General features: G+C 36.8%; 2 protein-coding genes across 8 annotated transcripts in view; one reads left to right on the forward strand and one right to left on the reverse strand.

Annotated features, from left to right (window-relative positions):
- LRRC57 (leucine rich repeat containing 57) overlaps positions 1-11030 on the forward strand; it is a 16873-nt gene extending 5843 nt beyond the window's left edge. Inside the window, exons 7-8 of one of the 3 annotated variants that reach the window (XR_006203619.1) lie at positions 6784-6844; positions 10793-11030. The gene's annotated coding sequence lies outside the window, so the exon portion shown is untranslated. Of the gene's footprint in view, positions 1-2143; positions 2557-6783; positions 6887-10792 lie in introns of those variants that run through there. The other 2 variants (XR_006203620.1, XR_006203621.1) reach the window with 2 other exon arrangements.
- The window catches only part of SNAP23 (synaptosome associated protein 23), a 37893-nt gene continuing 17226 nt past the window's right edge, over positions 3088-23754 (reverse strand). For all 5 annotated transcript variants that reach the window (XM_042942323.1, XM_042942322.1, XM_042942320.1 and 2 more), the window contains exons 2-8: positions 20652-20755; positions 19806-19847; positions 19343-19391; positions 18266-18383; positions 7830-7988; positions 6344-6488; positions 3088-4414 (exon numbers count right to left, since the gene is read on the reverse strand). In XM_042942323.1, coding sequence (XP_042798257.1) covers positions 4349-4414; positions 6344-6488; positions 7830-7988; positions 18266-18383; positions 19343-19391; positions 19806-19847; positions 20652-20708 — 636 coding nt within the window. In that variant the 5' untranslated portion in view covers positions 20709-20755 and the 3' untranslated portion in view covers positions 3088-4348. The remainder of the gene's footprint in view (positions 4415-6343; positions 6489-7829; positions 7989-18265; positions 18384-19342; positions 19392-19805; positions 19848-20651; positions 20756-23754) is intronic.

Raw genomic sequence — 23754 nt, forward strand, 5'->3', positions numbered from 1 at the left:
ATTTTGCAGTACTGGAACCATGTTTATTAAGAGAAACTAAAATTTACAAAGGTATATGATTTCATGTTGTTACTGACATGAACATTTAGATAACTACCACTCTGTAATTTTCTGAGGTTTTGTCTTTCTCAGGGCAATTTAGCGTGTATTGTCAGTTCTTCTTTCATAAACCTAGTTTAACCATTAAGCCTAGTGTTTATATGAAGTCTCTCTGACCCTAAATCTGATATGGATATTCTCTATTTTCCATGTTATTTTCTGTTTCTCAACATGGGGAAGGATGGGCTGCCAGTTTATCATTAGCAATTGAGTTTGGTTTTTTATAAACTTTAATGCTTAACCTTTTTGATCTACTAAACAATGTTTCTCTAAATTTTTTTTATCAGTACTTAACATCTAATAAATCAGAACTTATAAATAACTTAAATGTCCCCATTTAATTATTAATTGGAATTAAAAAAAAATCCCTCCTGAGAATCAGTGACTGCTAGCTTTCATAACTTGGACCCAGCCTTATTTGCAGATACCCCTTCTTCACTCTCATGTGCCTGCTCAGTCACACCAGATTATTCTCCTTAAACCCACAGTGCAGGGTCTCTCCTGTAATTTGCCTTTACATTGTTTGCTCAGTCAGGAATGCCCTCTCTAAAATGCTCCTCTCTAAAACCCATTTTAAGTCTAAGCCAAATTAATTAATCCCTCATCTGTTATGATAGCACTTCTCACATTCTATATTCATCTGTCCCTTGTTAGAACAAGCTACTTGTGGGCAGGAACTATGTAAAGTAACATGCTCAGATTATAGTGCACAAGTATTTAGACTTAACTATGAGCTGACATAATGAAGTTGGTTTACTAGTATGTGGTCTGGAGACCCATATTCTAGTTTGGCCACCAGCCCTAAGTCACCCACATTTTTTTAGAGCTTGGTTGGAAGTCATTGTAGTATATTAAGATCATGGGCCTTGGAGTTAGAAAGATCCTGATTTGAATCCACAGTATTTCATTTTCTACCTCTGTGAATTTGTGCAATTCATTCCCATCTGTAATATGGGGAATACCTCCTAACGTTTCAAGTATGAGGATATGGTAAAAAGATACATAAGGCATTTAGCAGAGTGCACACAACAGAGTAAGCAATCAATAAATGCTGCCATTTATTTCATCTGTAAGGCATTAAAATAGAAGTTAAGTTATATAGAAATGGAAGGCTTGCAGCAAATAACTACATTTAAAAGGATAAAAACAAATGACTAGAGAATAAGGAACTTGAATACCAATCTGAAAAATACAAATCTGATTAGGAATGTAATTGGATAACCTGGAATTTTAGTAAGAGTGACCTAAAGAAAATAACATGTAAAGAGATGAATTTTGGGGCACCTAGGTAGTTCACTCAGCTAAGCATGACTACTGGTTTAGGCTTGGGGTTGTGGTCTCAAGGTCAAGCCCCACGTTGGGGTCTGTGCTGGGTGTGGAGCCTGTTTAAGATTCTCTTTCTCCCCTGGGGCGCCTGGGTGGCTCAGTAGGTTAAGCATCCGACTTCATCTCAGGTTATGATCTCACGGTTCATAGGTTTGAGCCCCGTGTTAGGCTCTGTGCAGATGCTGTGTCTCCCTCTCTCTGCCCCTCCCCTGCTCATGCTCTGTCTCTCTCTCTCTCAAAAATAAAATTAAAAATAAGAATGTTTGGGTTAGGAGATTCATAATTCACGCATGACATGAAAAGATCTAGAGTTGAAGTGTAGTAACAAGGATGAAGGAAGTGTGAACGAAGAAAAAATAGGTACAACTATTGGGGATAAACATAATTGTTATTATAAGATTGCAGACTTGAAGAGGGAGCTTACTGTTAAAAAAATATATATATTCGGGGAGAATACTATTTTTGAACTTCTTAGTTGTAGGTTAGTGTTATGCTCAAGGTCATACAAGTAAATGACCAAAGCGAAATTTCAAAGCAGGTGGTCAGACTCTAGAGCTGTGTTAACCACTTTTAGTTACTGCCTTCCAAAAGTACTGGAAAACAAGTTTCCAGATAATGTTACATGAGAAAATCAGAGAAGTCTTTTTAAGTCAATAGCATCTATTTCTAGTGCATTATGGACCTAATTTCTATGGCCTCAATCCCTCTTCTTTCTCAGCAGAACCTTTGGAAGAGTTTGTAACCTGGGATCCATAGATGGGCTTTCAAGACCCATTGATGCAAGATTCTTATTTATGCATGATTCACATTTGTGTTTATCTGTTTCTCTGGGGAGATAGACTATGATGTCTTTCATCAAATTCACAAAGGGATTCACCAAGAGCTCCACCCAAAAGAGAATAGCAACTATAATTTATTAAGCTCTTACGTTCACTGGGTGCTGCTCTCAGTACTTTACATAATAGCACACTGAGTTCCTGTGACAACTCCATGGAGTAGGAATTGTTAATCCCCATTTATAGCCAAGGAAAACTGAGGCACAGAAATGGGCTTGCAGTCTCAGCAAGTAGCAAGAGTGTAAATTCAGACAAAGTTGAGTGCCTTCTAATTATATTGTGTGGGCAGCATTTAGGTGTTCTCAGAACTATTGCCTTTAGCCATAATATAAAAAAAATTTTTTTAAGTTCCAAGTAAGGGCATTTAGGTATAGCACAATCCCCAGTGTTTTATACCTTCTTACTTTACACATTTACTACTACCTGCCCAGCCAAACTATTCCTCTGGCATGCAGAGTGCCTGATTGAGTATCACTTTACATACTTTCCTCTTTAGCCTATGAATGTCCTCATGTTAATATAGTCTTCAGTAAGTGGTTATAGTTCTAGCTCATAAACATCCTTTCAATCACTGGTATATTTAAGCTCGAATGAGAGACTAATAAAAATTAAAATGAACCTCATGACAAGTTATAGGAAGAAAAGTCATGTCAGTACAAAAGATGGGAAAGGTGCTAAAGGCAGCTTTCCATTGGAGTGCTTCTTAATTTATGGACTTTTGCTTTATGCAGTTTGTTAAGAACTGGTGAAATTATTGATCCCCCTCTCCCCATCCCTCCACCAAACAGTCACAGAAACACATTACCTATTTGAAAGAACAATTCCATTAGTTAGTTATAAAATTTAATTGTAAAGATCAAGCAGTGGTTATTGGTCAAACCAATCCACATTAATAGCTCTGAAGTGTACAGACACTAGTTTTTAAATAAAGGTGACAAATACCAATCAGATTCTTATAACACTGTTCAGGATCTAAATAAACGTGATTCTGGACATAATTCAATCCACAAGGCTAGTTGAGTGATAGTGCAATCATCAATAATTAAACCAAAAGCATAATTTTCCAAATCACTTTTAAACAGAATAAATTCTAGCTTTTGTAAAGTCTAAAGCTACAAAAAACTCAAAGCAATGTAACTATTTTTCTACCTGAGATCAAAACAAGTTTCTTTTTTTTCGATCTAAACATAATTCTTGGCATTGAGGTAAATCTGAATTCATGTGATACACTTTGTCAAACTTTTCCAAAAAATTTAAGCCCTGCTTTAGAGAGAAATCCTCATGTTATACATACATATTTACATATTTTTTCTTCAAAAACTAACGACAATTTTATGAGGTTAATAGGCATGTAATGGGACCATGATAGTACTAATAATGTGAAAATAAAAAGCCATTCTTTTATACAAAGTGTTCCTATGTGGTGCAATATAAAATGCGATCACAGAATCTATGTACATACATGAATCACCAAAAGTTCAGAAACTAAGCTCACTTTAAGAAAATTAATTCTGTTTTTTTGGAGTAGAGGTTGCCAAGTTGTGTATAACAAAAATTTTGTGCATAAAAGCTCTGAAACCAAGTCTTAGCCTAAATTGGCAATAAATGCAACTTAAGTTAAAAACTAAACCGAACTAAATCTTTACTGTGGCTTTGCAACTTTTGCTTTGTGGCCTGCAGGTTTTCCTGAGGTAACAACCTCTTATCTCTTGCCTCTCCTTCTTGCTGCCCCTCTCCCTGCCTCCAGCTTCCTTTTTCATGGCTGTCTTTGGCAATGCTTCCAAATCTTGAAAGCAGAAGAACCTGCTAAAGTAAATGGGAAGGATGAAAAATAACACTATATATGATGGACAAAAACCAATCTAAGTGTATAAACCGAGGGAAAAAAAATACTAGAAGGAAGGCTGAGCAGTAGTCTACCCTCAAGGGAAAAGAGAACATAAAAAATAGGGGTCTGTACTCCTAACCCTTCTTGCACATTATCTTGTAATTAGAAGAGCATGGGACCAAAACTTCAAACTTTGAAAAGGTAATGACTTTGAAGGAGGAGCTAGAGAAGTGAATAAATGATAAGTACAGCAGCATCTTTAGCTGTCAATGAGTTTCTTTGCTCTGGCATTCGCAATGTCAATCCGATCTTTGTTGGTGTCAGCCTGAAAAAAAGAAAAAGATAACAGCATTATGTTACGAGGTAAGTTGCTCTAAAAAAGTTAAATTTCATATACTTGGGAGTAACTCATACACTGAGAAAATTCAGGAAACAGATGAAGTCACATTACAAATCTCACTGTAGGCAAGAAGAGACAATATGAGGGGCACCTGGGTGGCTCAGTCGGTTAAGCATCTGGCTTCGGCTCAGGTCATGATCTCACAGTTTGTGAGTTCGAGCCCCGCATCAGGCTCTGTGCTGATAGCTCAGAGCCTGGAGCCTGCTTTGAATTCTGTGTCTCCCTCTCTCTCTGCCCCTCTCCTGCTCATGCTCTTTCTCTCTCCTTCAAAAATAAATAAAAACATGAAAAAAAATTTAAAAAAAGAGACAGAATATGAAATTCATTTGGGAAAACTGGGTGTATAAACATGACAAAGACATGACAGAAGAAGTGGCCAGTATTTCATAAATTCCATAACATTTTTTCATAGTTTAATATGTCTGAAACTGGGATGCATCTTATAATCAGTGGCATTTGAGATGTGGTATTTTAGATGCAATGAAATTAACAATACTCTTTGCTACAGATTTGGACCTTGTGGGATCCCCTGAACTGAATCATAAAAACTTTTTTTTTTTAATTAAAAAAACTTTTTTTAGTGTTTATTTTTGAGACAGAGACACAGCATGAGCAGGGGAGGGGCAGAGAGAGAGACACACACACACAGAATCTGAAGTAGGCCCCCGGCTCCGAGATGTCAGCACAGAGCCTGATTCATGGCATGAACTCATGGACTATGAGATCATTACCTGAGCTGAAGTTGGGACACTTAACCAACTGAGCCACCCAGGCGCCCCAATGAATCATAGAATCTTATCTGAGACTACTCTAGCTCTAACCCAGAGAGACTGAAAGAATTTTCCCCAAGATTTTTGTAACAGATATATTACCATCCATATCAATATGTGAATTAAAAAGATGGGTGATATTAGCCTAAACCCACACTACAGCTTTGAAAGCATCTCATGAACCACTGTTTGCTTCACTGAAATCCACCATTAAGTGAGTCAACAGAGCTAAGCTTAAAAATTCACCCAATCTTTAAAGCACACTGAGATTTTTATTAAAATAGCAGTAACAAGAAATGGCTTTTAGACATGACACATCCAAACACTGAACACAGTTTCACTTCCAGTATCTTTTCTATCATGTGAAATTAAAAAAAAAAAAAAAAAAAAGGCAATTCTACTTTTTCTTTACTCATAGGACACTGTTTTGTGTGTTCACTCCACAAGAACCATTCTGCAGAACTGATTTTCACCTACTGACTCATAAGATGAAGATTCAGGAACCTACTAATTTGTTAGTAACAAAATAAAATTCCTGAAAGCTAACTCATTCATTCAGGGGGGAAAAAAAATAGCCCTCCCAAAGGTCAGAGTAGAGTCTAAGCTTCATATGTGAAATTTTAAATAAAACCACTTCATTCCAAGATCTTGGTTTCAAAATGAACCAACTGCCATGAGCAAGGGATTGGAGAACTTGGCTAGTGTTTTTCAATGTGTTAGAAATGCCACCTTAGGGGGGCACCTGGTGGCTCATTCAGTTAAGCATCCGACTCTTGATGTCAGCTCAGGTCATGATCTCACAGTTCATGAGATCCAGCCCTGTGTCAGGCTCTGCACAGATAGCCACGGAGCCTGCTTGGGATTCCCTCTCTCTTTGCCTCTCCTGTGCTCATGCCATGTGTGCGCACTCTCTCAAAATAAACAAAACAGATTAAAAAAAAAGAACTGCCACCTCATCCAAACTGTAAAACTTTGATAGGAGGACAGGATCTCCTATTGTTCTCTCCCAAAGTATCGAGCATAGACGTCCATTACTAAAACACTGCAGGTATCTCAAATTTCTGAGGCACAAAGGAGAGTTTACCTTTTCCGTGATCCGGTCTATTTGTCGATTTTGAGCCTCAATCTCATTGCCCATGTCCAGGGCCATGTTTTTTAGGTTTCCTAGGATACTGCCCACTTGAGTCAGGTTCTCTTCCATTTCATCTTCTCTGGCATCATTAGTTATACTATCACAAAAACACAGTTAATTCAGTACTTTTATGGTGAATTATAAACGGACTAATTGGATTTAATTTTCATAAAAATAAGTAACCAAAAATGACCTCAGCAAATGTTATACTTGTGGGAATGTAGGTGACTATTCTTGGAAAACATTCTGCAGTAAAAATGGAAACATTGCCCAAGGAAAGCACAATGTCTTAAAGCCCATGTAAGAGAAGTAACAACTCTAGAACAATGGTTCTCAAAGAATGATCACAGCATCGTGTGGGAACTTACACTAATTCTCACATTCTACTACAGATCTACTGAATCAGAAACTGGAAGTGGATCCCATCATTCTGTGTTTTAATAAACCTCCCAGGTAACTATGATGTATACTAAGTATAAAGAACCATTGCTCTAACACAGAGTTTGCAGGGCCTGCATGGCTCAAGTAGGTTGAGCATCTGACTCTTGATTTCAGCTCAGGTCATGATCCCAGGGTCATGGGGTTGAGCCCTTCATTGGGCTCCTCACTGAGCGTGGAGCCTGCTTACGATTCTCTCTCTCTCCCTCTGCCCTCCTCCCCGACGTGTGCGCACGTGCTCTTTCTCTCTCTCTCTCTCAAAATAAAAAATTGAGGGGTTCTAGGTAGCTCAGTTGGTTAAGTGTCCAACTTTGGCTGGGGTCATGATCTTGTAGTTCTTAAGTTCAAGCCCATGTCAGGCTCTGTGCTGACAGCTCAGGCCTGGAGCCTACTTCAGATTTTGTGTCTCCCTCCCTCTCTGCCCCTCCCCCACTTGTGCTCTGTTGCTCTCAAAAATAAACATTAAAAATAAATAATTAATTTATAAAACAGAGGTTGCAAAACTCTGGCCCAAAGGCCAAAACTGGCATGCCACCTCATTTTGTAAATAAGGATTTATTCAAGTACAACCATGCTCATTTGCTTATATGTTGTTTATCGCTGCTTTCACCCTACAACAGAGTTGAGTAGTTGCAATGAAGACTGGCCTGCAAAGTCTGAAGTATTTACTATCTGACCCTTTACTGTTATCCTTATAGGGATCTAGCTGACCTCTACTCTAGATGATACATTTAAAACACAGTTTCCTATTTATAGAAGTAAAATATGCTTATTTAGGTAATTCTGAAAATACTGAAAAATGTAAAGAGAAACGAATCCATCAACGAAGGTGAACCACAATCAATATTTTGTCAGAAGACAGATTTTCAAATGCATTTTTCAAACAGCATAAACACTATTTCTAATTGATGAGTTAGGGTTCGTATATAACAACACCCATCCTCCTGAGTAAGACATTCATATAGGAAAGGGGTAAAAAAATCAGGAGGAGCTGGCATACCGTTTAATGTATCCACCGCTGGCTGTGCCAGTAGTTGCTTGTTGAGGCTGACCATTTGTCACTCGACCTGGCTGCTTAGATACTACATTGCTAGGACAGTTGTCTCCACCATCTCCCCATGTTGCCTTGTAGGCCTTACCGGACTCAAAGTTCTTTGTCCTATATAAAAGTCAGGAGTGTAGAGAGATACCGAAAAGCAGGAAGGGAAGAATTGGAATTATTAATGCTTTTTACTTTGAGGATGACCCTAGCATCCTTAGCATAAAAGCTACCTCTAGTTAGACCTGGATTAGCTATACTATGCTTAGTTGCAATATGGCATAGAAAAAAGATGAATTGTGTAAGCCTGCTGACATTAAAAAGTTTTTTTGAAGGTTCAACTATTTCCATGAAATCTTCATAAGCAGTTAGCAAGTTAGAAAATTCAATTATTTGATTTTTCAGGTTCCCCTAGCTTTTGCCAGTCTTTAGAAAAGAAGATCATGGATACGAGGAAAAAAATTCCTTAGGACAGGTGTTCTCGGATGCCTTAAGAGGCTCCCTGGGGGGGCGCATGAGTGGCTCAGTCAGTTAGCATCTGACCTCAGATGAGGTCATAATCTCATGGTTTGTCAGTTCGAGCCCCACATCAGGCTCTGTGCTGTCAGTGTGGAGCGTACTTTGGATCCCGTGTCCCCCGCTCTCTCTGCCCCTCCCCTGCTCGTGGTTTCTCTCTCCCCAAAATAAACATTAAAATAATAATAATAAAGAGGCTCCTTGGAAGGATCTTACAAGTTGATGAGAGATGGAAGAGAAAGAAGACTGAATGGGCAATACTCAAACCCTGGTGCCCTTTTATTTGACCCAGAATAGTTCCAGCTGATCAGATTTTTGAAGTTAGAATTTTGCATTAACTTTTAAAAAAGAAACAAACATCACAAAGAAAGGCATGAATTATTTCCAAATTGTACAGCCAATGAATAACTATCTTGGCCACACTGGTGGCAGTTACAAATCCTTTGATTCAGGGCTTTTCCATTTAAGAGTTTCCTTTTTCTCCTTAAAAAAAAATAATAAGCCTGGGGTGCCCAGGGTGGCTCATGGTTGAGGGTCCGACTCCTGATTTTAGCTCAGGTCATGGTTTCAGAGTTCGTAAGATCAAGCCCTACATTGGGCTCTGTGCTGACAGCATGGAGCCTGCTGGGACTCTCTCTGCCCCTTCCCTGCTTACTCACATGCATTCTCTCTCTCAAAATAAAGAACTAAACATTAAAAAAAAATTCCTATATCCAGGCCTCTTAAATAAAAGCATGTACTTTAGATGTAACTGATACGCCAAAGCCAGAATTTTACCATGGGATTTACTACTCAAATTGGTAATAATGGCAAGAAAAAGAGCCTTTTAAAGTGACTTTTCAATGACTATTACAAAAAAAATAAAATAAAAAATAACACAAATAAAACTTTTTTACTAATTGTTTGGCTAGGTATACTTGTCACTCACACAATTTTATTTTTTTAATTAAGTCTATTTATTTATTTTGAGAGACAGCATGAGCAGGGGAGGGCAGAGAAAAAGGGAGAGAGAGAGAATCCCAAGCAGGGTCTAGGCTGACAGCAGGCCTTGATCCCACAAACCATGAGATCATGAACTCCTGAGCCAAAGTCAGGAGTTCGACACTCAACCAACTGAGCCACCCAGGTGCCCCTTCACTCACACAATTTTAATTTTTACTTTTCTGTAAACAAAAACAAAGTAGTATATAGCTATAATATTGGTGTCTGATTTATTCCACATAATATGCTGATGAGGAAGTTTCAAAACTATAAAAGCAGAGGAGAGATTTTATGAAACAGTGGCTCCTTCCTTAATAGATGTTAGGATTCATTTTTGACAAACCTAGAATCAGATCTACAACCATTATCATTAATGCTACAGAAAGGTACTACTACTTTTTTTGTAAGGGATAATGAAAGGGTAAATCTCTCTATGAAAACTAAAGAGCTAATCAAAGTGCCTTTCTTGGTTCCACGTTAAGTTCTCATGATCAATTTCCAACTTGTGCTGTTTAGTTAATTTATCACTAAACCATGTTAAATCTATCTTGGAACAAGGTGGGATATACCTTTTTAAAGTGAATATTTACATATAATTATCTGTTGGTTTGGTGAAACCCATTTACATTTATGTGTTGTTAATAAGTCACAGGCAAAATTCTAAAGTAGAGTAATTCCTAGTAAATTGACAGCGTTATTATTTATTAGAAAGTTAATAACAAGAAATATTAATAGAACTAATATATGTACAGCTTTTATCAGGATGTCAGATTGTAGAACAGTTAAAAAGAGTGAGGGCTGGAATCAAGTCACTGAATAAAAGACTATATTTCTTGCTAGTCTTAGTACATAAAGAGTAGCCCGGGAAAGGATTTGCGGGGCTCCTAGTCTACCAAGGGATATATATATATATATATATATATATATATATATATATATATATATATATATATACTCTAACCTCCTTCTCAACCATAAAAGATAAGATTTGAAAATTCTTTTAACCTTTTGAGAATTCTTCCATCCATAATTAGCTATAAGGGGCTTAAGATGGAAATGAACTGTTTTAACATGATATAGTGAATAAGTTTCAGTTAAAGCATGATCTGTGTTATAAACAAAAAATCAGACTGGTAAAAAAAAAAAAAAAAAAAAAAAAAAAAAAATCAGACTGGTTATCAAACCTTTCTCCCCTTAAGAGGACTGGACCCTGGAAGATGTTCGTCGAATATCAAGGGGAAAAGGTACAAAAAGTGGACTTTGAATTTTTCTTTTTATAGCTTTGCATTGGATTGTCATGTTTACTTTCAAATGAGTTGGGGAAAAAACTGCACTCTTTCCATGCAGTGAGGACTATCCTGAATGTTTATGAAGAGGTGCTTTTAAATGATGTTGATTTTGTATCTTTATCTACCTGACCTCTCCAGGTCTCTTCAGCACCTCCACTCTACGTAGTATCTTCCAGTTGATCCTGCCGCTTGCCACTACCTGGAGTTTGTGCCACTAAGTTGGAATACCTTGAAAGTTACCTGTTTTTAAGGAACTGTTGAGTAGCTGCCCATATAATAATAACAACAATAGCAACAGTAATAAGAATGATTTTAATCTTATTTGTCTTCCTTCAAAGGGTCTTAACTGCTTTAAAGGTAATTATTTCCCAAACTTGACTAGGCACAGTGCAACCTGGATGCCTGTGAACACACAGATGCATAAGTTACACACTGAAAATTTTGCTTTAGTATGTATGGAGTAGAGCCTGCAAATCTTTTGTTATTATTGTCTTATTGAAATTCAAAAGCTTATTTAGCTCCCCAGCCAGGGGTAAGGGACTGTGTAAGGACTTCCAATCTGTTATAGAAAGAGTATTTTAGTTACTCTGGTAGTCTGCCTTAGTATTTCTATACATTGGGACGGTAAGGAATTAATCTAAAGGAAGCAAAAGTATACACCAAGATTTTATTTTTTAAAAAACCCATAAGATTTGTGGTATATTGACTTGAATCCCAATCCTAGACCTGTCTTTCCAGAGCTGTAGAGCCTTAAGCAAACTTCCATTGCAAATGTCCTTTTTCTTATATGTAAAACTAAGATAAAATAAACATACTGTAGTTAATATCAATACTTCACGGGGCTGTGAAAAGATCCTGTTGATAATGGATGTAAACTGCTTTGAAAATCATTAGTCAAATATTTTTATTCTTTGGCTTCAACCTCAACCTGATCCTTACTTAAAAGTCCATGCCTTTAAGCGCACAATTACCAACTGGCATGTTTACTCTTCTGGCCCATTAACACTCCCTAGCTTTGAGGTAGCTGAATATAGTTAGATTATGGCTACGTAAAAAAACATCAGGCCCAGGTTGTTTTGGTCTACAGTAAGAAAGAAAATATTCTGATGTGTGACCGAATTCTTTTGCTTACTAAAATTTATGGTCTTTCTGGGAAGCAATTAGACTTCATAATAAAATGCTTAAGCAAATTTATAATTTTTAAAATTATTTTTATCATTAAATTGCATTGGAATTTAATGCAATTAAATTATGATAGAATTAAGAATGCCATCTGGGGGATGCCTGGGTGGCTCAGTCAGTTAAGCATCATAATCTTGATTTTGGCTCATGTCATGATCTCATGGTTTGTGGGATTAAGCCCCATGTTGGGCTCTGCACTGACAGTGAAGAGACTGCTTGACATTCTCTCTCTGCTCCTCCCCTGCTCATGTGCGCATATGCTCTCTCTCAAAATAAATAAATATACATTAATGAATAAAAAAATAATGCCATCTGGAAAGTTAGATTTATCCTGTCAGTTTTGAGGTGTCAAATAGTCTTTATCACTTTTTTTCCAGATAAATCCCATTCAAAAATAGCAAGTTTGAAATAAGGATTTGAAATATCCCTTAATCAATTAAAGAAGCTTCTGTAAAAGCAGAAAACAAGTCTCAAGATATGATCACAGTAATTTTAACAATTTATACAGTTTTGGTTGTTAACATTAATATTAACAGAATAAAAACAACAAAAAAAGCTCAATGTTAGCTATAGTTCTTTCATATCAAGAAGAGACCAACTAAATACCAAATGTAATGAGTACAAGTGTGTGTGTGTGTGTGTGTGTGTGTGTGTGTGTGTGTGTGTGTGTATGCGTGTTAGGTGATCAGGCTACAGGAAGGAAAAAAAAGGAAGGCAAGAAACAATGGACAGAAATCAAATGCTTAACCATCATCTTCACAGTTCCTATAAAGAACCAAAATTAAGGAGTCAGGGGTGCCTGGCTGGCTCGGTCAGTAGAACACCCAACTCTTGATCTCAGGGTTGTGAGTTCAAGCCCCATGCTGGGCGTGGAGCCCACTTAAGCGCATAGCCAAACAAAACAAAACAAAACAAAACAATACTTAAGAAGTCAAAGATTATACTAAACAGTAGGCAGACTACAGGGTTAACTTTCATAAAAAATTAAGATTAATGGGGCGCCTGGGTGGCTCAGTCGGTTAAGCATTTGACTTCAGCTCAGGTCATGATTTCACGATTTGTGGGTTTGAGCCCCTCATTAGGCTCTGTGCTGACAGCTCAGACCCTGGAGCCTGCTTCAGATTCTGGGTCTCCTTCTCTCTCTGTCCCTCCGCCACTTGTGCTCTGATACTCTCTGTCTCTTAAAAATAAACATTAAAAAAAAATTAAAAAAAAAAAATTAAGATTAGTTAAGCTCTGTATTAATTCAACATGAAACCAGAGCAAGCTAACACATGACATAATAGGAACTATAGAGCAAATTAAGAGAGAAAACCCTTACTTAAAGAACATTCAAATATGGTAACATTTTAAGTTTATATCCCATCTTGTTCCAAATGGTATTCAAGATGACTAGATTGGCAATTAATTCCAATTTGGTAGTGGCCTAAGTTATGGAGAATCCAAATCATTAGAAGCAACTCTTTAGGAGGAAAAAATCTTGATTCTGGAACCGGAAAGGCGTAAGGAAATAACAAGATAGGCTGAAATCGAAGTCCTATGGAGAATGGTGGATTTAGCCTGAATTCCCTTACCTTTCATCAGAACATAGGATGAAGCAATTCTCTACAAAAATCAACTTATTTAAAACTTCTTAAGAAACTTCAGGGGTGTTTTTATTTTTAATCTCAAATGTTATTTAGTAAAAGCTTAGTTATCAGAGTCATTAGTCAAAGGGTCGCATTATAAATTAAGATCATTTTGTCAAGTCCATCTTTTGGCATACAGCACCCAGAACAAACTCACTTTACATTACACATCACAGCACAGTTTTAAAGACAGTCTCCACCATTCACAAAATCCATGCACATGCACAGAAAAGCCATTTGAAGCATCACCTTTAGATAGCAGGTTAACAGCTCAAACTGCGCCACAAGACTGCATCTTAAAGTTCTCTTTGATCAGTTACTGAGCTCGGGTCCTGATGTTAAATCTTCATTTTTAGTAAGCAGATTAGAAAGGAAGAGATTGAGAGGATGAAATGCAGAAAATAGTGAGTGCCAGTCAAACAGAACAGAAACAGGTTTAGAGTTCTAAAAACATAATGCATTTAAATTCCTGCCTGGTTTCATAGAAACAATGAACATCTGAGAATCTAGATAAAAAGAAAAACAGGAAAATAATTTAAACCAGAGTATGCTTCATTTTTCCTAAGAATGTGTGGGTGATGATATTCTTACCTAAAATTATGAAAATTAGTATGAAGAGAAGGCAAAAACTAACGGGAAAGGTCCTAAAACTTTTTTTCTTGGTGATTACAGATTTCTCCTCATTATTTCTATTATATATTTTATTTGCATTTTAATTTTTAAAAATCTTTTTATACGTCTAACTCTCCCATCAGCCAACAAGTTTCTTAAAGACATTCAACCAACAAGTATTTATTGAACACCTACCAAGATACCAGGTCAGACACACACAAAAAAACAAGAGTAATGACAAATAAAACAGTGCCAGAGCTATGCCTTACTCATCTTTTTATCACCAGTGAGTAGGATGGAAGGGGCACTCAAAAGTTGACTCAAATATAAGTCAGCATTTATTTTAACAATCAGTGCTGAATTTTTACACCTCAATATGACATAAGACTTGAACAGTAGAAAATCTCTAGTACCAATTTTGAAGCTCTCTAATAAGTGGTCCAGAATTACCGATTTATCTTCAAACTATGTGTCTGACATTATAAGCATACACTGAAGAGAGGCAAGTTCAGACAGAAGAGTACCTTGTCTGAGAATAGTTAAACTGAGATACGAGAGAGTTTACTATTATGAGACTTCCCATTTCAATTCTGCTTCTTTCTAAACTCTTATTAAGTAGAATGACAACTTATCGGGGCGCCTGGGTGGCTCAGTCGGTTAAGCATCTGACTTCAGCTCAGGTCATGATCTCACACTCTGTGAGTTCAAGCCCTGCATCAGGCTCTGTGCTGACAGCCCAGAGCCTGGAGTCTGCTTCGGATTCTGTGTCTCCCTCTCTCTCTGCCCCTCCCCTGCTCAGGCTCTGTCTCAAAACTAAAAAAAAAAAAAAAAAAAAAAAAAAAAAGAATGACAGCTTATCAAAGTTACTGTCAAAGATAATAGAACTTTTAAAAGATCTGTGCTATCTGTGCTACAGTTCAAATAGTAGCAAGCTAAGAGAATGACACTTATTCATGATTTTAAAGTTTAATCCTGGTAGTCCTTTAAAAAAAAATGAGCTAAAATTAAAATTCCCTTCTAATACAGGGTTCTGTTAAGTAAAGCTATTTCCAGGTCTCTTTTGTTTACTGACCTGGTTTCAATGAATACTACTGAACAAAAGAAACCTCAAAGAACAAATCTATCCAATACATTTTCTATATAGAAATACATCTAACAATGGCAACAACAAACAAGTTCATTCTTTTCTTGCCAAAGTCAAGCAATGTAGCATACAGTTAAAAGCTGTGGCTGTAGCTGGTTTTGAAACTCAGCTCTTCCATTTCTAATGTAAGTTTTTGTGCCTCTGTTTCCCCATATGTAAAATGGTGCTAAGAAGAGAATCTATCTCATATTAAGGTTACTGTTAGGATTAAATTTAAAGTGTTCAGAATAATAAGCGCCTAAATTAATAAAAAAGGCCCACAAATCTTATCCAAACCCTTGGATGTGAGACATTTTGAGCAGTACCACATAATCAGTAAATACCCGGATATTTCTGTAGTGAAGCAAATTAACACTTACATGAAGTGTGATAAAGATCATGAGCAGTTTCAGTTCACATCACATTTTATAGCCTAATTAATGGGTTGTGGCACCACATTATGAGGAAAAAAAAAAAAAAACAAACCAAAAAGTTGGTTCTCGGAGTTTTTCAGATTTCTGAGTGGCAGATTAAAAGATTGTGTATCGAGTTTTTATTACTACCAGAATTACCACTAGCCTTATACGATCCTGTGTCCGCCTTTGAGAAGCTCATGTTATGGCTATTTATATGATAAGCCTAACTAAAACGCAGATTAGCAGATAAAATTAGAAAGATCAAGGCACTGGCACGAATAATAGTAGACAGAGCTGAGGACAAGAGATACCATAGAGGCCACGGATTTAATGTTATAAGAAGAGATAGGTGCAAGGAAGGCAGTTAAAATTGGACATCTTTAAACTAAAATATCTCTCTTCCCTTCAGGGAAAAATCGTTCTGTTATAGGAGCACCTTAACTCTTATCTGTCAAGAAGTGCCTTCCTCTCTGGACCTACTGAGAAAGGGTTCTCAGAGGTGAGAGGCTGCAGACAGCTTCAGGACCATACTCTACCTTCTCTCTCACCAGTGTCCCAGAAAATCCTGCCTATGCTTGGTTCGAATATACAAAGTGAGATAGTACTTACTAATAATTAATACTTCTATAGCTCCATTCCCTTCTTATTATATCAGATCATCTTAGGATTCACTGCTCTTTCTGTTTACCAACCCTAGACTCAGAGCTGATTTTGCTCTACATTCTAGGGAGGTCTTCTTTCTTCTTGCTCTTCTCCTAATAGGTAATCTCAAGGAAATTCATTAGATTTTTCTCCTCTGGACTTTCAAGAGGATACACAGAACACAGGAGAAAAGCACAAGTTTACAATCCATAGTTAAGAGTTTAGATAAAAATGGGGCACCTGGGTGGCTCAATCAGTTAAGCATCTGACTTCGGCTCAGGTCATGATCTCATGGTCTGTGGGTTCGAGCCCCACATTGGGCTCTGTGCTGACAGCTCAAAGCCTGGAGCTTACTTCGGATTCTGTGTGTCCCTCTCTCTCTGCCCCTCCCCAGCTTACACTCTGTCTCTCTCCCTTGAAAATAAACATTAAAAAAATTTTTTTTTTAAATCTGTGCATTTCTAACTTGTTTGCTTAAACCATCTGCTAAACCCTGACTGTCAAGTCATAGTTATTTAAATATATGCTTTCAGAGAGTCAAACAAGGTACAAACAGGTCAACAGATTTGTCTTAAAATAGAAAGCCAATGGACAAAACTGTCAAATCTTAACTTCTTATGACCAAAACACTAAAGCTGACCAATAAACAATTCTATATTCTTTGGTAGAAATGGCTAAGAATGCCGTCACATGAAAAATCATCTATAAGTATGGCAATATAACAAAAGTTCCCCCATTCCTAACTCCTTTGAGAAGTAAAAATGCTGAGACAACTAGATGAAGTACTAATGTTTATGAAACTCTTCAAAAATGAATTCTCTCAGCAGTAAGGGTGGTCATTCAATTTCCAGACGCTGTCATTTCAACTAAGGGTAAAGTTCAAAGTTGTTTCGTTAACAAACAGAAGGGAAGATAATGGTTGACTGCCTTAGGTAAAACCTCATTTTGGTTGAAATACATAGAATATTGTCAACACCATGGAGTTTGGTTTACCAAAGAATAAGTAGAGAATTTAAATATTCATAATGGAGTGACCAAAAACAATGAATCCCTTTCAAATATAATCTTATATACCATACACAAAAAGTTTGAAGACTTTTCATCTCCTAGTTTATCAGAGACTTCAAATTTTCAGACTTCTTTGATTTTTCCTTGTGTTTGACACACAATCAATTGCTTTAAAATAAATTCCCTTTGACTTACACTTTTTTCTCTAATCTCATTAACAAGGCCTCACCTCACAGGCCTAGATTATAAAAGGTTCCTAACTAGTCCCCTAGTATGCAGTTATATATTCCACTCCAATCCATCAACCCCTCAGTCTGCCTACTTATGTCTTATTTTTCACTTCTACTCTATATGAATCATGCAGCTAAGTCAAGCTTCTCTATAATTTCTGTTTACATTAGGAAAATGCCCCTTAGTTCTTCCATGTCCATCCAAATCCTTCTAACACTCAGAGTCCAACTCAAGTCCGATCTCTCCTGTAAGATTTCTCCAAACCAAATTTTATCAGTTCTGTACCCTTAGCTTTAGCTGACATGTGATCTAGCACTATTATTTATTTTTTACTTCTCTGCTATTCTTCCTCATATATCTAACCACATGGTAGGTCTTTTGAAGACAGGATTCAAATCCTTTCCTCCCTTGGCAATTCCTCATGTGCCTACCATAAAATATATATTTTGTTAATATTCTTTGTTTGAGAGGAAAAGACACTAATTCCATCTTGCTATATATTATCCAGATGTAAATTTCCTCCATTATATTTCATACATTATTAAAAAATGAAATTGCGACTTGATCCCAGAAAAGACCAAATTTAGGCCATGGTTTTTAGTGAACATGCCCATTTTCATGAAAAGGTTGATCTGCCTGAAGGAAAAATAGCTTAAGTTTATCTCACAAAGTTCCGTATATAGGCCCAGTCACACCTCTGACCTTATCGGAGGGGTGGGTGGGGATGCTCTCACTTTAATTTTAAAAAGATCTTGATTTCTCAACTCACCTATTACATGGGCAGACACAAAGGCCACAGCACTTGTTGAGTTCTGTTAAAGTCTTCTCTGCCTCTCTCATGTCTTTATTTATTTGGTCCATGCCTTCTTCTATGCGGTTTAGTTGTTCTAAGAATAAGGTGGGGAAGTTACATTTTGTTTTACAGTCCCAGTGCCAACCAGAAAACACTATTATTATGAATAGCAAACCTCAATTTTGAATCCACCAATCATCCATCATCCCAGTGACTGTATCAGAGCCAGAAAGTACTACATATTGTCCAACATGAAAACAATCTTTCACAAACTGATTTTGAGGCAGCTGGCCTCTTACTGTGGGAGGATTTGTTCTAAAGAAATTTGTGTAAGAGGAGCATGTGAGAGTTTTTAGAGATCACCCCTGAAACCAAATAAAGTATACTTTGACCAGACCAGGTCCCTAGTGTTTTATCTCTGGATAAGTTCAAAACCTGAGGGCTATCGTTAAGTCTAATAAAAACTAGGCCAGAGGAGCACTGGGTGGCTCATTCGGTTAAGTGTCCGACTTCAGTTCAGGTCATGATCTCATGGTTCACAAGTTCAAGCCCTGTGTCGGGTTCTGTGCTGACAGCTCAGAGCCTGAAGCCTGCTTCAGATTCTGTGTCCCCCTCTCTCTCTGCCCCTTCCCCACTTGTACCCTGTTTCTCTCTCTCAAAAGTGAAAAAAAAAAAAAAAAAAAAAATTAGGCCAGATTGCTCAGGGGCAACTCAAATAGAATATTTCCAAGCTCACCCAAATCTAAACCTGTTTAAGGTCTTAACCTGATTTCTGTAAAGAATGCAAGAATATCATAGTATCTAATGTACATTATGACAAATGCACACAATAAATCCTGCTACTGGACAAGTACTTGGTATACAATTGGGCACTGTCATCCCCACCTCAAATAGGCAATTAACACGACATAATTCAGAAAAAAGTAAACCTATCACTTTTATCTTACACAGAGAAGGCACTCCCCAAGGCTTAATTTTCAACATGGCTGATTTGAAGGGGCTTTCTGGTATTCTAAGTCAAATCAAGGGTTTTTGCCAATGACTGCAACTCACCCCCTTGTTCATCCAGCATAGTGATAGTCTTGATTCCTGCATCCTGAGACTAAAAGAAGGGAAAAAAGCTGATAGCACTAAAAAACAAAAGCAACAGAAACAAAGACTACAAGGCCTAATAGCAAGAGATAATCATTTAGAAACCTAAGTTCTCAGAGGATTAAAGCTACAGAGAAAACTAATATCCCAAACCAACTTTTAACTATTCACCATGCCCCAATAAAATTAAATCACTAATTCATGGTGAATTGATCTTCCTTATCACATTCTAATACTGTCAATGGGAGAAACAAAAAAGGTCCATTAGTGTATGGTTTGACAATTTCAGCAACTGCTGTTTCAAATAATAAAGCTTACTGATACCATATCCTCTGACTCTTAACAAAAATCCCAGCTTATGCTATCAAGATCCCTCTTATACAATTTCTGTACTTAACTTTAATGATTAAAGTTTCTTTCTTACCTCAATGGCTAAACCCAGCATTCTCCTTGTGCTTTCCAGAGACTAGGGAAAAATATAGGGTTTTAGTATTCTAAAATATGTAGCCAAAAAAAAAAAAAAAAGAAAGAAAAACCTGATCATATATTCATGATGCTATTCTATTTTTAGATACTGCCAGCCCACCCAACCTTCCCTTTAAAATAAACAAACAAAACAAAAAAATAAAGTTGAGCACTATAATTTTAGTTATTTTCTTCCTACCAGGTGCTCCATGAGAGAAAATTTGGAGGGTAAATTTAATGGTATTTATAAAAGTTTAATGTAGGCAGAAATCAAGGTATATAACACAGACATCAGAAATTCTGTTAAATTAAATGTTTTCAATTCCTCTAGAGTATTTTGTTGTAAGTAATTGTTAAACAATGACTATCTAAAAAAAAAAAAAAAAAACCAAAAAACCCCAAATTGCTTTCATTTATTTAGCTTTTGGTGAGCTGAAAAACTAAGGGGCCAGCAATGGCATTCTGAGGCAAATGCATTCTTGGACATAAAGTGACGGGGAGGTCAAAATGGACTTCTAAGAAGGTCCTTTCATCCCTCAACTGAAAGAGAACTGCTGGGGTGCCCAGGTGGCTCAGTCGGTTAAGCATCCGACTTTGGCTCAGGTCATGACCTCATGGTTCTTGAGTTCGAGCCCTGCATAGGGCTCTGTGCTGGCAGCCTAGAGCCTGGGCTTGCTTCGGATTCTGTGTCTCCCGCTCTCTCTTCCTTTCCCCAACTCGTGCTCTGTCTCTGTCTCTCAAAAATGAATAAACATTTTTAAAAAATTAAAAAAAGAAAATGACTTATTCCAAGTAAAATATTTACCTCATCAGTAACCTGGTGGGCTCTCAGCTGAATTTCTTCTGATGACAGATTATCCATGATGAATTAAAACTTTTGATAAGCACAGAAACTGAAACGTGGATATTCTGTAATAATAAGGATATAAAAAAGTTTGAGCAAAGAGTATGGATTTATGGAATTCAGGATACTTATCTGGAAAACAGGATAAAATAACCTATCTGTATCTTTATCCAGCTAGCTATCTATCACAGGTGAGGAAATTATGGCCAAGGAAGGATAAATAGTTGGTTAAATGCTAATTAGCACCAGAGGAGAACCTGAAACTCAGGTTTCAGGACTTCTAGTGAAATGCTATTTCAAAGAGGAAAGTGGTCTCTCTACTTTGAGGACCACATACAAGAAGACAAGCTTTAAAAGATTATTAAAATGAATTCTTGGTTATAAAATGTTCTTCATACATTATTTGAATACGGAAAAGCAATAAGGTGAAGAGTCTAAGTTAGGTAGTATTCCATGAATAATGTAACAAAATTCGAAGTCATGTGCCTGAAGAACACAGGAAACATTCTAGACATGTGCCAGTTGTCCAGACCATTAATTAGAGAAAATGAATTATTTTCATTCTTAACAAGAAAAGGGTAATGTTAATGTAGAACTCAGAACAGATTTTTCACAGTGGATTCTCCCTTTCCAATTATATTGTTTCTTGTTTTAGTGAAGTCCCTAAGAAACGTAAAAATTCTTTCTCCTATACATAGTAATTTAGTAACTCATAACTCAGAAAGAGAAGATTCATAGACATTCAAACTAAACACAAAACAGTTACTAGCTGTTATTCAGTACTACTGTTGTGTATCCCTCTTTGAAAAGTCATATGGAGTAGTAACTACTGTGTTACACCTCTAGGTTGCTTTCCTGTCATTACATTTGTTAGCTTTGTGTTATTTTTTTTCTGTTATTACATTTTTGAAAACAAATTTTACCAAAGCTCTGTGTCAGTGACACAGATAAAGTTCTGAATTTACCCTCAGGGAACAAGGGTAATGACTGTCATGAGTTTGAGGAGGGTGGGTAGTGTTACTGGCATCTAACAGGTAGAGGCCAGGAATGCTGCTAAATATCCCATAATGCTCCTAGGGACAGCCCTTCGCAACAAACGATTAACTGGCCCCAAATGTCAAAGTGCTGAAGTTGAGAGGCACCCTGCCATGGAGTATATTCAATGACCGGTAGGGAACCTAGTTAACCAGGAATATACTAGACTAAATCCTTGGAAGACAGTGATTTTGTTATATATATATATATATATATATATATATATATATATATATATATATATATATATATATATATATTTTTTTTTTTTTTTTTTTTTAAATCTCTAACACCTAATATGTTGGATCTGACAGTTGGTACTCCAGCAAATGTGTGCTGAATGAACACACAAGCAGAAAAACAAGGTGTATTCTCAAAATATTTACGTAGATTTTAGAAACAAAGCTACATATACCAGTAGCACTAAGCCTGCAATTATCCACTAGAAACACAAAGCAAAAATTGCCATTACAAGTGTATGATCTGAAATGGCTTGCTAGTCACACACAGATCTTTTTAGTCACATCCATAACTAACCATCACTTTTAGTAGAATCATCACTCATAAAACAAAAAACAACAATATTATATTCTCAGTACAGAAAGGCACTGCGTTTGGAGTCCTGTTTATTTATTAACTCCTATCGTGGCTGTTTTAGGTTTAATTAAGATTTTGAACCTTTATTAAAGCCTTTAATGCTCATGAAAAAATGATTAATTACTATTAGTAATAAAAAGTATTACTGCAAAAGCTACAGATTTAATTTCATATCTTGCTTGCCACTGTAGGACTCTGGTTCTGGCAAAAGGTTCATGTACTAAGATACATAATCAAGATACAAGGTCTTTCTTGAATTAAGAACTGTTCATTCATAGGTAGAAGCATAAATAGGACCACATGCTTTATTACTTTGTTTGACCCTTTAGCTTTATCAGAGATATGTTCATGCTACAGTTTTCTCTTGTGTCAATCTTTTATAGTTACAATTATGAAAAGAAAAGCTGTTTTTGTAATCTCTCACCTTCAGATTTTTGTACACCTTTCATTTCTATAATACCTCATCTGCCTTCCCAGGTAACTTGTTTCTCTATTACTTTCAGAGCCCCAAGAAGATACCTTTCAAAGCCTGCTCTTACCAGGCAGAATGCTCCAAAGTTGTCTATACCTCCTCAATGCCCAATAGAACAAAAAAGTGATATGAAAAGTAATACATGCTAATCAAGCAGTGCCTGGAAGTGACATCCTTAGTCAAGTTTCCCAATACAGTGTCCCATGGGTAGGAATGTATTTTGGGCATATGATGCCCAGATCTCTCAATTTTGTATAATTTCATAATTCTACTCCTATTTGCTATCTTCCTATCCTAGTGAAAATTGGCAAAACACGTAGGTTGAAGGAGAGGCTTGAATGTAAAACTGACCTCTGTCAAACTAGAAGATTCCTTCTAATTATACACACACACACACACACGAAGGCAGATACAGCTGGGAGGCAGAAATGAAGAATCACTCCTGGCATGGCAATGGACTCATTTTGAGAGACACAACCTTTGGTGAACTCAAAATTCTGCCTAGTATTTCTTTTTTTCCTCCCCTGAGCAGATGGCGCACAAGACAAGAAACAGACTTATGTAAAGTTCTCACACACGTTTGACAAGCTGATATCAGAACACAGCTGCCTAAGACCTCTACTCTGGATTCTTGAGGGTGTTGAACACATGGTTACAGTAAAAGGGAGTAAGAGAGACAAAGCAGAATTATAGGGGAAGGACAAAGCAACAATACTTCCAAAGCTCTTATTAGCTTTTACTAAACTGCTCTGAAGCATCAGGCAGGGTGCAACCTAGAATTAGTTACATAGCTTTACTCATATTTATTATTATCTCCAGGAGTTTTTCCTTATGGAGTCAGGAAAAGACTACTCAGAATGTTGTAGTAATGAGAATTAGAGGGAGTGCCTAGTGGCTCAGTCAGTTAAGCCACTGACTCTTGCTTTCAGCTCAAGTCATGATCTCACAGTTCATGCATTT

Source organism: Panthera leo, chromosome B3, assembly GCF_018350215.1.
Source record: "Panthera leo isolate Ple1 chromosome B3, P.leo_Ple1_pat1.1, whole genome shotgun sequence".
NCBI lineage: Eukaryota > Metazoa > Chordata > Mammalia > Carnivora > Felidae > Panthera > Panthera leo.